General features: G+C 35.9%; 1 protein-coding gene across 2 annotated transcripts in view; it reads right to left on the reverse strand.

Moving 5' to 3' along the window:
• The window catches only part of RYK (receptor like tyrosine kinase), a 91,365-nt gene that overhangs the window by 20,723 nt on the left and 54,898 nt on the right, over positions 1 to 15,744 (reverse strand). The window contains exons 8-10 of one of the 2 annotated variants that reach the window (XM_015445101.3): positions 12,633 to 12,758; positions 9,607 to 9,693; positions 3,869 to 3,938 (exon numbers count right to left, since the gene is read on the reverse strand). In XM_015445101.3, the coding sequence (XP_015300587.2) occupies positions 3,869 to 3,938; positions 9,607 to 9,693; positions 12,633 to 12,758 (283 nt within the window). Of the gene's footprint in view, positions 1 to 3,868; positions 3,939 to 9,606; positions 9,694 to 12,632; positions 12,767 to 15,744 lie in introns of both variants that reach the window. The other variant, XM_065539928.1, reaches the window with a different exon arrangement.

Consider the following 15,744-nt stretch of genomic DNA (forward strand, 5'->3'; position numbering starts at 1 on the left):
ATTTGCAAGATAATTATAAAAATGGAAAAAAATAATAATAAAGGTCTGCATAGAAATATGCAAAGAGTTGAGTTGCTTTAAGTTGTGAGACTATAAATAATTTCAGCCTTGTTTTCTGCATTTCCTAAAAATTATCTTAATTGAGCATGTATCACTTTTTAAACCCCAGTTATAAAACCGTGGCACAATCACCAATGCACAAGTGGCAAAGCTGTGTGCTCCCCTCATATTTGTAGAAGTTGCTAACATGGAAAGCACTGACCCTGAGGAGGTGGGAAAATGAGGACTTAGAGATCAGTAAACCTGTAACAGGCAATCTCTCTATAACCACTTGAGTGGCAGCGATTAGGAGTTCCAGTTTATATGCAAGGAAATCCACGCTGGGAGAGAAAGTTTAGGTAACCTCCCAAGGACAAAGAGCAAGTACACGGAGGAAAAAATACAATCTTCATCTGATTCAATAATCTTTGCATTACCCCGGACCACTAGACTTTCTCTCCAGAGGAGCAAGGGAGATCACATGGGAGATTACAGAGCCCCTTTCCACCAACTCCCACGAACACCAAAATGACTACGGGTTTACACTCAGGATTAACTTGGGCATACCATGATTTCAGGGTAAACACTGTTGCCCAATCTATTTAACCCACCAAAGATTACTTCTGTTTCTTTCTTTGTGACTGAAATTCATTTAGCAGAGTTAAAGCATTTTATCCATTAGATTTGCTGGATGAGGTCAAATCTTTTATTCCACTACCATAGGATTAAAAATCCACTGGTAGAGGTAACAAACTTCATGAAAATGTTTCAAAGTACAAATGGCTGTTTTTTATTCTGCCCATTTTATAATGAAAAGGAGGATAAAGGGGAAGGTCTGGATCTCTAAGAAGAGTAAATGAAAGCAGGAGGTGCTATAGAGAAGAACGAAGGTAGAGGAAGGGTAGGTTCTGTGGGGCTTGATGTAGGAACTGCCTCTAATTCTCAGTCTTTTTGAGGGTGCTTGCAGAGGGAGAGCTGTGAGCATTTGGTGGAAGTGTTCACCATCAGGCATCCCTGGGCCAATGAAGGGGCCAAACCACAAGCAGAAATAGCTCAAGAGTACTTTGACACGAAGCACTTCTAATGAAATTAGAATAGGTTGATATCTTTTATTTATACAGCTATTTTCACTTATAATAAAATTATTTTCATAAATTCCAGGGGGAAAATGTGTGAAAAGAAAGGATTTCAAAATGCTTTAAAACACCTCAATACTTGTAAAATCCTTAACCATGGAATGTTAAAACATGAAGCAAACATGCTGTATTACATACCACAACCAGCTACAAAGGTAAAATCTGAAAACAGGTGTCTTTTCTTGCTGAATGTATTGGGTTTACTTGATAAATTCTATAATATGATCTCTGAAGATCATTTCATTTTCATTCTTTCTACCTAACACAGTTCCAAGTGCAAAATGGGTACTGAATGAATTAGAATAAAAGAATGAACAAACAAATACATAAGTATAGCTATGAATAGTCTATACATATCAGGGATCAAAACCAAATGTGTGATAGGCCCTGGTCACCTTAAAAATGAAATGAACTGCTACAGCAAATGGAAATAATAATATACTTTCTACATATTGACAATGTGTTTTATTCACTGTAACTAGGAGTCCTGCTATCACCTCATAGAAGGAAGAACTATTAAGCATAATCAAGCTATAACCTACCTTTACAAGACTTTCCTCAAGGACTGAATGCCCAGTATCAAATAACCCCAATTTAGTATGTCATGTCATCCCCTAAGGACCTCCTGAGACTACTAATTCATCCTGGTGGGATGCTGCAAAACCTTACAATCTAAAACTGCATGAGACACAACACGGCAAATGCTTGCACTGAGCATTTTTCAGCCAAGGCATCTTTAGGGCTACAGTGAATATAAAACTGTTTCTTGGGAAAATTCTGGCTTTCTCTACACTTATCCCTGCTACTCATGTCTGTGCTGAGGTGATGCAAACCTTTCACTGGGGTAAAAACATTGGCTAGGTACCTAAGTAATAGGGTAACAGTATACACTAGGATTAAACACCTTTGGCCCTTCTCCCTAGAGTCAGTGTAATAGACCATTAAGCACTTTCAACACTGCCAAAAAGGACAATATTCCAACTGTTTCCTTCCCTTCTGCTACTGCGATTATCAACTTTTAGCGTTTCCTTCACCCTTGGTTGCCCAGAAGCTAGGAGATGTTTTATGTTCAGTTACAGTAAAAATATTTGTTCTCCTTACTGCTGGCTTATTGGTTTTCTTTTCTACCACCACAATGCCCAAAAACTCAGTTTCATTTTCATTATCATTTTATTTATCTTACTGTGGCTACATTCTTTTTAGGTCCTCAAATTCTTTTGAATATGAACCAAAATATAACCAAATTCAAGAGTAAGACTCTGGGTAGTCACCTTATTTTTCAGCAGAACTCAAGGAACTGTCTAAATTATACAGAAACTAAAATGTATTTTTTCAGAAGCCCATAAACATCTTCCAACAGGGATGACTACAGTTCTATTTTTAAACATGTGATCAAATTTTCAGCAGACATACAAATTATGTTGACTCTACATAGTGCTTTAAAAAAAACTTGCTCTAATGTTGATACTGTCACACATTATGATGTTATATTTAAGCTGTTTCTGGCTCAAACGGTAGAAGTTTTTGTTATAGTTCTGTGAACAGCACCAATATCAAGCTTTTAAAAAAGGTCTTCATGGCCAGGTGCAGTGGCTCACGCCTGTAATCTCAGCACTTTGGGAGGCCAAGGCGGGTGGATTACGAGGTCAGGAGATCGAGACCATCCTGGCTAACACGGTGAAATCCCGTCTCTACTAAAAATACAAAAAATTAGCCGGGCATGGTAGGGGGCGCCTATAGTCCCAGCTACTCAAGAGGCTGAGGTAGGAGAACGGTGTGAACCAGGGAGGTGGAGATTGCAGTGAGCTGAGATGCACCACCGCACTCTAGCCTGGGTGACAGAGCGAGACTCTGTCTCAAAAAGAAGAAAAAACAAAAAGAAAAAGGTCTTCATACAGAACTATAAGTATTTTTTTTTAAATCATGCCATGGCATAATGATTGTATACCAGAAATTAGTTAAATAAAATGCTGTACGTCCATTCAGTGGACCACTATGTAGCTTCTTTAAATGGCTATATGGATTTACAGTTGCCAACATCAAAAGTCAGATACACTGTTTTGTTAAATTAAGAAGCATGTTAGTTTTGTCAAAGACAACAATGGTATTATGATTATAAAGAAAAATATATTCTTTTTATTGAAAATAAATGCTGGATATGCAATAAAAGTACTCAGATGTCTAATTTATGGTAAAATATTTATATACACGAATATATAGATACTAATATCTAGAGATATAAATCTCATAAACATACACAACACAGAAAATATGGCAAAATGTTAACTATCATTGCATCTAGAAGGAAAATTTATTCATGTTTATTGTACTTGACTTTGAGGTCCTATACGTTCAAAATCTCATAACAAATATTTTTTAACATATGTAAACAATCATCCTATTTTGTAAAGGGAAATATGCACATAAAATGTATAAACTATTTCTGGGAAGATTAGCTAGATTAGCTATGATTATCTAGATGTGGGCTTACATACTATTCTTTGTTTTCTTTATACTTTGTTAAGTTTTGTACAGTGAGAATGCATTTCACTTTTATATTCAGAAAAAAAAAAATTAAGCTATTCCACAAAACGTTCAATTCAGAAGTCATCACAATGTCCTGCACATAAAAATGATGCAGCATCAAGTGTTGCCACGCTCAACACCAAAATGCTGGTGGTTTCTCCTCTCACCTGTGATGAAGACCTCGCAGCTTACAACTTTCAGTGAGCATCATTGTCACCTGAATTTCAGAAGCTTGATCTATATATAAAGAAAAGAAATTGTCTTGAATAATAATACTACATATATGGCATTAACATTTTCTGCTATTAGTAAATAATTATCTTGGACTATAAGGTAGGTAGGTTTTCATTATAAGTTACAGGTAAATCTAAATAGATCTAGATAAAAATTCTACTGCAGTCTCATTAAACAAGTCAATTTTCCCAGAAATTTTCATATTAAAATCAATTAAGTTTCCATAAACAAAGCAGAAAATGCAATTACATACTGGAAAAATATATGCAACACATAAGGCATATATATTGCTAACTTCCTTTTTTCCTATTTAAATAGCTCATATAAATCAATAAGGAAAAAATTTGAAAAAGAGGCAGAGGATATAAACACACAGTTTACTGAGAAAAAAAAAAACAAATGACACACAATACAAAACGACTGATAGCCTCAGTCCTAAGTAAAGAAGTGAAAATTAAACCAGTAGATGCCATTTCCCCTGTCAAATTGAAACACAAAAAATTCCACTATCTACTATTGAGAGTTTCGGCAACAGTGTGAGAAAACAGGCTCATCAATAGTACCTTGGATAGATAGAGAAAGCAACATGTAACAAAATTTTGAAATGCAGATATACCTTGCATCATCAATCTCACTGTTAACAGATATAGTCACAAAAGCTCATCTATGTATAATGTAACAAGAGCACTGTTCAGTGGCAAAAAACTCAACCACCAAAGTACCCATTAACAAAGAACTAATTAAACTGACACAATGGGATACTATGTGGCTACTTTTAAAAAATGAGATAGGGCTATATGTACTGACAGAGGAAGATCTCTAAGGTATATTAAATTTCAAAAACAAGGTACAACTTGTGTTTACATATCCTAATATTTCTTACATATTAAGGAATTGTTTATGTATGATGGCTACTTTTCAAGATGGGAGAATTTACGTTTTCTATTCTGTTTATACTTGCTAACCCAACAAACATTACAGGTATAAAATGACTACAAAAGGTATGATTGGAGATTATGGCATATTCTGTTGCTCGCTTCTTTTTACTTCTCTGTGGTTAAAAACAAACAAAAAGAACTAATAATACAGTAGTAAAAATTAGTTAACTTTCATATGATAACCAAAATTAGAATTATGCCATTTTACTTTTAGCTTCTAAACTTACGGTTTTTGGTCCAAAGTAGCAAAACAGAACAAATTAACTTTTAGGTCAAAGTTTTTGAAACAAAAACATGATAATGCAATTTACCAATATCTTTAAGTCTACATCTCCAAAGGAATTTTTAGGCCTTCAAATATTTGTACAAATCCACAAGGATTCCTCATCTTATAGGGAACACAACCTTAATAGTAAAAAGGAATTTCTCCACTACTTGAAAAGAATATTTCTTATTATAAAATTGCAAATGCAGCCAGGTGCAGTGGTTCACACCTGTAATACCACCACTTTGGGAGGCTGAAGCAGGGGGATCACTTAAAGCCAGGAGTTCAAGACCAGCCTGAGTTGGAACACAACAAGCCCCCATCTCTATTAAAAAAAGTTTTTTAATTAGTTGGACATGGTGGTACACACTGGCAGTCCCACCCACTGAGGGGGCTGAAGCTGGAGGATGCTTGAGCCAAGGAGGTCAAGGTTGCAGTGAGCCACGATTGCACCACACTGCAGTCCAGCCTGGGCAACAGAGCAAGACCCTGTCTCCCAAAATAATAATAATAAACAAATAAGAAGTGAGTTTGAATTTTAAAAAATAGTTTTTAAATGTTAAAACAAACTTAATAGTATAAAATACTATTTATTCTTAAAAACCCTTTCAAAGAAACCCAAAATGAATTTTTACATCAGTAGTAAAAACAGCAATAACAATTTGTAAAGCTCAGGCTGGCAACATGGTGAAACCCCATCTCTACAAAAAAAAAGTAAGCAGGGTGTGGTGGCGCACACCTGTAGTCCCAGCTACTCAGGTGGCTGAGGTAGGGGGATTGCTTGAGCCCAGGAGGTTGAGGTAGGGGGACTGCTTGAGCCCAGGAGGTTGAGCTATGATTGCGCCACTGCACTCCAGCCTGGGCGACAAAGTGAGACCCTGGCTATAAATAAATTAATTAAATAATAATTTATAAAGCTTCGGACCAATGCAATAAGAGGCAGAAAGAAATATGAAAGACTGGCAAAGCCAAGATTCATATTCTAGACCCACCTAGGAAAATGCTGAACCAACAATAAAACCCATCCCACTGAATTCAGATACTATGATTGTCACATTTGGTCTTTAAATGTGGAACTGTCAAAGCTGAGAAATCTCAAATTTCATTTACTTCCACATCTACCCATTGGAATCTCATTCCTACTTCACTTCTCTTGCTTCACTTCCATTACTCGCTACTAAGTGTTCCCTTTCCAAGCAGCTTCTCTTAGTTAAGACTATTGTAGGAATGTAAAATGGGTGGACAAAAAGCCAAGGATCTGAAACATTCGATACTTCTTTGGAAAAGATGCTTCATACCAATGTGTGCCGGAATAAACTCTACGTGTCTACAAACTGCTTAAAATGTGGGATTTCTTAGTAAATGGCAGAATGTGCCTTTATTACTCTTTCTATAACCTAAATAATTTCTAATGAAATTATGGCCAGGACTACTGGGGGCTAGTAGGATCTTTTCAAGACTGAAAACTAGTAATAGTTGGAGGTCCCCGCCCAGTTAAAAAGACTTTACTATTCCCTCAACTGGTAAGGAGATCTAAGTACAACAAATGGTAATTTCAGAATGTGTCATTTTGTACTTACTTTTTTCAAGTTTTTAATTTTGATAAGCATGTTCTATTAAAGCAAAGGACGCTTGAATGATGATCTAAGAAAACTCAATTGAAGATAAAATAACTTTTATCCATTTAGTAAGAAAAACTCATTTTCTTGGATTCCTTTCCCAGTCTCAATAGTCTTTTAATTTTACATAATGAAAGGTCTATCTTCAAGATGTATACATTTGAAAAGGGTACTAATTAAATATATTCTAAAAGTTACAAGGATGCACAAAATGATTTTTAAAAACAAGCACTTGTTTACTTACAAAACTATAAAAATTTAGTAGCTACAATAAAGAAAATAAGAATTTAATACCAATAAACCCAAACTGATTCGCTTATTTTATGGAATTCAATTTCACAATATTTACTGTGTAAGATTCAGGCTGCTAATTTCAATCTCCAGAAATTTATACTGGAGTATCTATGAAGTCTCTGTAAAAAAATTATGAATATTTTAAAAAGTCAAACTCCAATTTTCTACTTATGCCTAAAGGCAAAGGTCAGTGCTTTCTAAAACACTTTTTTTTTTTTTGTATTTTATGCTACACTTCTAATTGTGCAACATGTAACAAAGCATACAGATTTGTGAGACTTTGGTCAGCTCTATGTGGCTACAACAAAATCTAAAAACAGAATTCCAAAATAATCAATCTCAGAGACAGTCATGTGGTGCTATCTCTCTAACAAATTCGAGGCAAGTATCCTGGTCAACGCACTTCCCCTCTGTCCCCCATAAGGACTCACTGTGCTTTCTCTTATTTCCGCACAACTCACAAAGAACATTATAATTACAGAGGTAAAGCATAGAAACAACCAGTGACTACAGGTCAAGCATATACGGAAAGAGAAGTCTTATCTCGTGAAACAGTCCAAGTATACTCATTGTGTTTTCTTATCACTATTATTTCCTTTTATCTCCCCTTCCAATCCTAAATCAACCCAACTTTGTATAAAAACCTCCTGCCTTAATTCAGAACAAGTCAATAATAGCTCAGTTCCACACAGTCTATAGAATACTTACAAACCCCAGAAGAAATATTTGAATTAAGGAGACTCCTTAGGGAAAAAAAAATGAGAAAAGAGTAACAAAAGGCTGTTGTTTAATAACCTTATGGCTCAAATTTTACATTTACAAAAAGTAATATGTAAACTCTCCCAGTTAGAAAACCTACTGGGACCTAACTTACACTTGGTCTCAGTCAAAGGACAAGAAGGGATGGACCTAACGTAAATATTCCCCTGTAAAAGTGTTTTTGGTGCTGGGAAGGGGTGAATGAATAAAATAAATATTGAATGATACAGTAAGTTAAACCATTTATTTAGACAAGATCAAAGAGGTGTGTGTGTATGGACGTATTTGCAGCAGCCTTAAACAAACAACTTTGTTCAATTAAAAGCAATTCCAAAGATTTTTTGTTAGATTGGCACAAGCCAACTTTTTACAAACAATAAACATAAACCCTTCGTACTTCCCATGTATTCCTTTAAGTAAATTTAGAAACAATTCTTATAAATTAACTTCATAAACTGTAAAATTTTATCGCTTTTTACTCATAAAACTGAATTTAGTCTTCCCTTCAGTTTCTGAAGGCAAAGTGCCAAATTTGTTTTTAGAAATTATTACTATGCCTTCTCAATTTACATCAGACCTGACAGACATTAAGTACCCTATAAATTATCACATTTTTCTTTCTCTCTAAATAAGCAAATAAGACTTACTTCAGAATTACTATTATCATTTTTTAAAATTAAAACAGGATCTTGCTCTGTCACCTAGGCTGGAGTACAGTGGCATGATCAGGGGTCACTGCAACCTTGAATTCCTGGGCTCAAGCAATCCTCCTACCTCACCCTCCTGAGTAGCTGAGACACAGGCATATGCTACCACACCGAGCTAATTTTTTTTTTTTTTGTAGAGACAGGGGTCTTGCTATATTGCCCAGGCTGATCTTGAACCTATGGGCTCAAGCAATCCTCCTGCCTTAGCCTCCCAAAGCATTGAGATTACAATTGTGAGCCACTGCATGCAGCTCTTAATTCAGAATTATTTAAGCTTTTACAAGTATCTGTTGTAATTACAATTCTAATATTTTTTAAAGTCTTGCTAATCTACCAGTAATAGGAAATAAGCCATATGCCTGCATAAGTAACACTGTAGTATCTCGATAGGGAATCTTTAATTAAATAACTTATATACATCAATAAATTAAAAATTAGGTATCACATTTCAAATGATGGCCCAAAAGAATAATATTTAGTAAAAACAGGTATTCTGTTCATGACAATATAAACCAGTGCTATCTTTTAGAGGACAATCTAACAATATCTATTAATTTTTTTTTTTTTTGAGACAGAGTCTCACTCTGTCGCCCAGGCTGGAGTGCAGTGGCATGATCTCGGCTCACTGCATCCTCCGCCTACTGGATTTGAGCAATTCTCACGCCTCAGCCTTCTGAGTAGCTGGGATTACAGGTGTAAGCACTGCACCTGGGCTCTATTAAAATTTTAAATGTACACACCCTTAGGCCAGCAATTCCAACTATGGCTATACCTGCAAAAGTATACCAACATTAGATATAGTAACAATGAAATCAAGTGGATGCAGTTTGACTTGCAATTAACTGAGTAATATCTAACAAATGTCTCATGTCTTAATTTAGCAGACTTCTGTTTTTCTATACCTAATGAGAACCACCCAAATTTCCAAAACAATTAGGCTCCTATAAGATAATTTTTGTTTTAAGCTAAATTAACATGGATTGATTTAAAAGGTATGGCACACACTGGGGAACTGAGATAGAATTTTGCTGGCATGAGCCACCTGAGACAGAAGAGCATCACGGAAATACTATGGAAAAAAGATCCTACCTTTAACTGTTTTGACAAATGCTTGTTTTTCTTTATTTGGATCTTTTTCATCTATTAAAATCCCATGGAAAATACGCCCAAAAGTACCTAAAAGGAAAAGTAATAATTAATGAGATCATATAACCTTCATAAAATTATGGTACGAAACTTTCTGGCACAATATAATATAAAACAAAAATAACAAGGGCATATGTGATCAACAACATTATTCTAGCCCTAGAGTAAAAAGACCCAAATCTTTGGTTTTAACAACTGTTAAAAAGTTTTTTGTAACTATTACACACCTTGTTTTCAGAAACACCATATTTAAACTAAGTATATGAAAATTTTCTGAATTATACTAAATAAACTAATGATATAGCCAGGAGCACTGGAGCTCAGTAATGAAGTATCCACAATGGCATTTATGAGTTTCTAGGCTTAGCCTCAGAGAAATGACGAAAAGACAAAAATGAACTTTCCTCTCTACTGCAGAGCCTTAAAAAGTAGCTTCAAGGGAAGGCCAAGGGGTACAAGTTTTGGATCCAGACAGTCCTAGGTTCCATTCCTTCTACCACTCTCTCCTCAGAAGGTCTCAGACAAGCCAATTAGACTCTCGGTTCACTAGTAAAATGTGTTCCTAAAAACTCTTAGCATGAGAAGAGGCTGGGCGCAGTGGCTCATGCCTGTAATCCCAGCACTTTGGGAGGCCGAGGCGGGTGGATCACGAGGTCAGGAGATCGAGACCGTCCTGGCTAACACAGTGAAACCCTGTCTCTACTAAAAATACAAAAAAATTAGCTGGGCGTAGTGGCAGGCACCTGTTGTCCCAGCTACTTGGGAGGCTGAGGCAGGAAAATGGCGTGAACCTGGGAGGTGGAGCTTGCAGTGAGCCAAGATTGCGCCATTGCACTCCAGCCGGGGCAACAGAGAGAGACTCCGTCTCAAAAAACAAAAACAAAAACAAAAAACTCTTATAGTAATAAGAGAAGTTAGTTATGACCTTTGGGGGTGCTGGGGAAGGAGTGATTAAAAATGAACTAAGAAAATCCACCTAGATTTTATTACCAATTTTGTAATTGCCCATAAAAAGCTCCCAAACAAGATGATCGCTGAAAATCAATCTCATTTTACTCTTTTTCACTAGAAAATTGTTTACTTTCCTTCCTTCACAATTTAAAAGATAAGCTCGCAAATAGTTTCACTTAGATGCGGCTGCCGTGCATACAAATAGGCTTGCTCTAATGCCTTTCGCTCTATGAGGTGGAGTTGTCTGTATCCATATATCAGGTCTCACTGGGGCCTAGAGACAGAGTAACTTGTATGCTCCAGGCAGAAAAGACTTTGGATAATCTTAATTTAAGACATTTTGCTTGAAGCTGAGTAAATACCTTCAAACACTCTAGTCAATACATAGAGCGACACACCCTGACCTGTCTTCCTCACAAAGGTTCTCCCTTCTCTCTCCACCCAAGTTCACCTTGCTTGACTGAGCTTTGTAACTCTCTTGCACTGCAGCGCTGCAAAATCTCCTGTCTCCTCTTCCCAGTACCTAGTCCCATTTTTAAATATTACTGCCAAACATAGATTTACATATACTTAAAAACAACGGATATAAGGAACATACACAAAAATATGTATGTACATATTACTTTACCACAATGTTACAGCAATTCACATTCCTACCAGCAACGTAAAAGAGTGTGTGTTCCTCCATACCCCCGTCAACCTAGAAATTATTTTTACTTTTTCACAGTCTAACGTAAAAAAAAAATCGCATGTAACTATTGTTTTCTTTGCATTTATCAGATTTCCAGTGAACCTGACCACCTTTTTAAATGTTAATCAGCCACCATATTTTCTTTTCTGAAATCAAAAGAATTTTAAAATAAACTACTATGGGCCTGAAAAGACCAAAAAAGAAAAACTCTACCTGGTTCAGAATTCCTTCTTCTCAAACCATACCACTACAACAGATTGCCTATTCTATCCCACTCAGAGCCCAAAAGAAACTGCAAACATAACATTATTAACTGATCTCTCTTTTTTTTATTCTTTAGGAAATGCTACCTGGTCTACTTACTCTCTTCACATTGCAAACAGATCTGCAAACTAGTTATGCTTAGAAATCAGTCAACTGTAACAAGTGGCGATCATGCATTTTAAGACATCTCAGAAAATCTGCTTCCATTAATTACCATTTGCTAGTGGGGACAATTTAAGTACCTGACTTAGTTGTGATTGACCTAAATGTGTCCCAACCAGCAAAGGAATACATAAGGAGGACTCAAAAGTATCCAAAGCATTCCAAGCTGAATTACGGTGGGAGTAAAAAAGTAATTCTCTATTTAACAACATGAAGAGCTCAGTGCAGTATTTTATTATTAATTTCTGTCCTCTTCTTTCAGCATCTCCCTAATCAACATCCTCCAACTCAAAAAGGAAAGCAAGGCCCAGTGAGAGGGGAAGAGAAGCATACTAATACCCGGCAAACACTATTATGTGTTAGTTCATTTACTGTACCTAATTTCATCTCATCTTTATAACTAGTCTAAGAGATGACAACGCAGTCCAAATTTATAGAAGAGGAAGCTGGAGACTGAAGACATTATGTGATTTCTCCAGTCACACAGAGAATAAAATGTGGGATTAGAACTTAGGACCAAAACCAAAGCCCATGTCCACTCCTTACACTACAACCCCTAAGTCATCTGTCAGAGAGAAGGTAACTTAGAATATTTCAAAGAGACCTGCCAGGTAGTAATCATTTTAAATAAAAACTAAACAGATAATACACCTTAAACATAGCAAACAATAATACACATGCTTTAATATACTTGAAAATAAAGAACTGCACCAAAGTTGTACAAGGCACATTAAAGTATAAAGAAAAAATAAAAATAATTTTGTAAGAGAAAAACCATACACTGCTTCTTATCCTTATCTTAGACACAAAACGAGATGAAAGTTTTTAAATTTTTGAAAAAAGTGTTTATAGCGGTAACATTAAATCATACTTAAAAAACTGACTTTGAGATAATAAATACCTTCTTGGAGTACATCTTTTAGAGTTATCCTCTCCCTGGATATTGCTATATCCTTCACCTTGGCTTTGGCTTCCAGAAGAGTGACACTTCTCAAGTCGTTCTTCTCTATCCGCAAGGTAGGATAACCTAAGGAGCCAACAAAGCCAAACCAAGCAATATAAATACCCTTATTATGGTATTGGGGTCAACTAGTTCAGTTAGAACCTCAGGACTCAAGTCGCAGGAATGAGTGTAAGAATCATAAAAGGAAACAGGCATATATATGAACTAGGAGAGTTATTTGAAGCCCACACTAAATGTTAAAGAAATGTCTTCTCGCCCACCACAACACTATTCCAAAATGTTAAAATTCTAAACTGCAACAAGAAATCCTAAAAATAGCATTACCATGACCACCACTTCAATTGCCTTTTAGCCAAATGAAACAAGCTTGACCTGTGAAATTTCATTTAATCCCTCTTATGGACAGTTTTTCTCCCAAAAGATTTTCTAATATAATCTCATAACAAACCAACTTTTCAAATGAAGATTTTTTTCAAACATCTCATTTGAAAAGTTGGGTTTGTTTGAACAAACAAAAAGTTTCAAACAAAAAGTTATTTTTGTCTGCAAAGGCTTTGTTTACAAACAAAATACATAATCAATTTAATTATTCTGGTAATCCTAGCAAAACCATTGTGAGATTCAAATGTATTAAGTTCCCTTAATTCCCATTCATTCTTAATTCAATGACAGCAAAAACAGAATTTAGTTACAAATTAGTTTTCACTTCAAGAAAAAAAATGTTAGAATAAAAGGAAAATCTGGTGTTAGCAAGTAGAAGTTGCAATGGCATCTCTAATGATTTATTAGCTTTAGCAGATATTGAGAAGAAACCTCCCCTCAAAATTAGTGGACCTACGCAATGATCATCGATGGTTGTCAGGAGAACCATATGAAAAGTTTTGGGCAACTTTACAAAGGATGTAGGCTGACACCACCTGAAACCACTGATTGGCAGCAGTTTGACTGTGATAGACTATCTAGGTGTGTGGAGTACATGCGAATGTTTATGTTTAATTCTACTTGGAGTTCTCTTAGTTTCTTGGATCTGTGATCTGTTGCGCTCTGTTATCTTAGAATATTCTTGGCTACTATGTCTTCAAATAATTTTTTCTTCCTCTTTTTCTATCTGTAAACAAATGTATTTCTATTGACCTTTTTAAAAAGTATTTGTTTTCAGCATATATATGGTAAGTAAATTATCTAGTTCCTTACAGTAATGGCCACAATTACAAACAAGTAAATTTCTTATTGATGGCAACAATCTTTAAAAGATAAATTTATTTCCTTTGACTTTATTTATTTATTTATTTATTGAGATGGAGTCTCACTCTGTTGCCCAGGCTGTAGTGCAGTGGCGCGATCTCGGCTCACCGCAAGCTCCGCCTCCTGGGTTCCCGCCATTCTCCTGCCTCAGTTTCCCAAGTAGCTGGGACTACAGGCGCAAGTCACCATGCCCAGCTAATTTTTTGTATTTTTAGTAGAGACAGGGTTTCACTATCTTAGCCAGGATGGTCTCGATCTCCTGACCTCGTGTTCTGCCGGCCTCGGCCTCCCAAAGTGCTGGGATTACTGGCGTGAGCCACCATACCCGGCCTCTTTGACTTTTTTAGGAAAGTATTTTAGCATATGTAACAACAATTACCTGCCTCTTTGAGGTCATATATAACAATTAAGAATCCATTCTAATGAGCCAAGATTGAGATCTAAATATCAAATGCAATGATGTGCCTGTTCTGAGTAGCTTAAACTACTTTCACATCTATCGTATTTCCTAAAAAGCATATATTTCTTTCTTCATTAGTGGGAAGAGTAGCTGCTATTATTATTTCCCTTAAATTTCGTTTACTCCATTATGCATTCTCCCCCTCCTTTTTCTTGCCACTGTCTTATTGAAGAAACTGGGTCGGCTACCCTGGAAAATGTTTGGCTTCTACTTCTTCAAGTAGTATTTCCTATAAACTGTAAGTCAGGTCTATAACCTTGATTAGATCCAGGTTAACTTGTAGGGGGTGCAGTAGGGAGAGAAAAGAACGCTCCATGAATGGTACATAATATCCTTGGGTACAAAATATCTAGGTCCCTACTTTTAGTAACACTGAGTTCATCAGTGTATTCAGGTGGTGACAGCCTCATCCCTCAATGGCAGAGTTCCCCATTTTCTTTTTAATCACTGATGATCTTTTTCTGAATCAACTATTTCATCAGGAGTTGCACATGCGATTTTTCTAATTATATAATTCCTTCCACATTTATTAGCTGAGAATCATCTGTAAAGAAACATTTTCTCTCATCCACCACCATCTGGTTACCCTGAAATACAGTTCATGTAGTAAGTTGGTAGAGTAAGGTATTCATTGGAGCCTTAGTTACCTCTCATAATGAACAATTTTGTTAAACAAGGTATTGCTACAAATTTGTGCATTTTTACACATTTTACATCTTAATTTATTATAGTCATTATTCATTTTGATGATCGAATGGTCCCATCTTTAGCCAGTGGGAGTTCTTCAAGTCTTAGCTATTTCCTTGATATCTGACTCAGCAACATGTCCCAGGCTTATCTTGTTCACTTCCTGACCCAGACCTGCAATCAGCCATTTCTCCAAAAAATCCTGGTTCTTTTTCATGGGAGACAGTACTAGAAAACCACAATAGGGCACTGGGTAGAGGACAGATATTCTTCATCTTATTTTACTAAAGAATAAATGCCAGTCCAAAAAATGAAATCAGATCCGACATTCTCAACTCTCCAGTTGAGAATAACTTCCTATTATGATTAAAAAACAATGTAGTCTTTATCATGGCCCATAAGACCATCAAACAATTCCTCACAATCTAAAGTCTCTGTCTTTATGTAGCTCAATGGTTAATTAAATATAGTTACCTGAAAATCTTCCTTTTGAATTTCTACAGAAGTGACTTAGTAGCCCTTTTAGTATAATAAATCTATGGAAATCTCCCCAAAGCCACACCATTTCTAGCAAACTTAAATTTCATTTCTGACACCTCAATTTTAGAATGTTTCATTCAATGCTCTAGAAAGCAAAAGTTGAAGAGCATACCTAAT

Source organism: Macaca fascicularis, chromosome 2, assembly GCF_037993035.2.
Source record: "Macaca fascicularis isolate 582-1 chromosome 2, T2T-MFA8v1.1".
NCBI classification, from domain to species: Eukaryota; Metazoa; Chordata; class Mammalia; order Primates; family Cercopithecidae; genus Macaca; species Macaca fascicularis.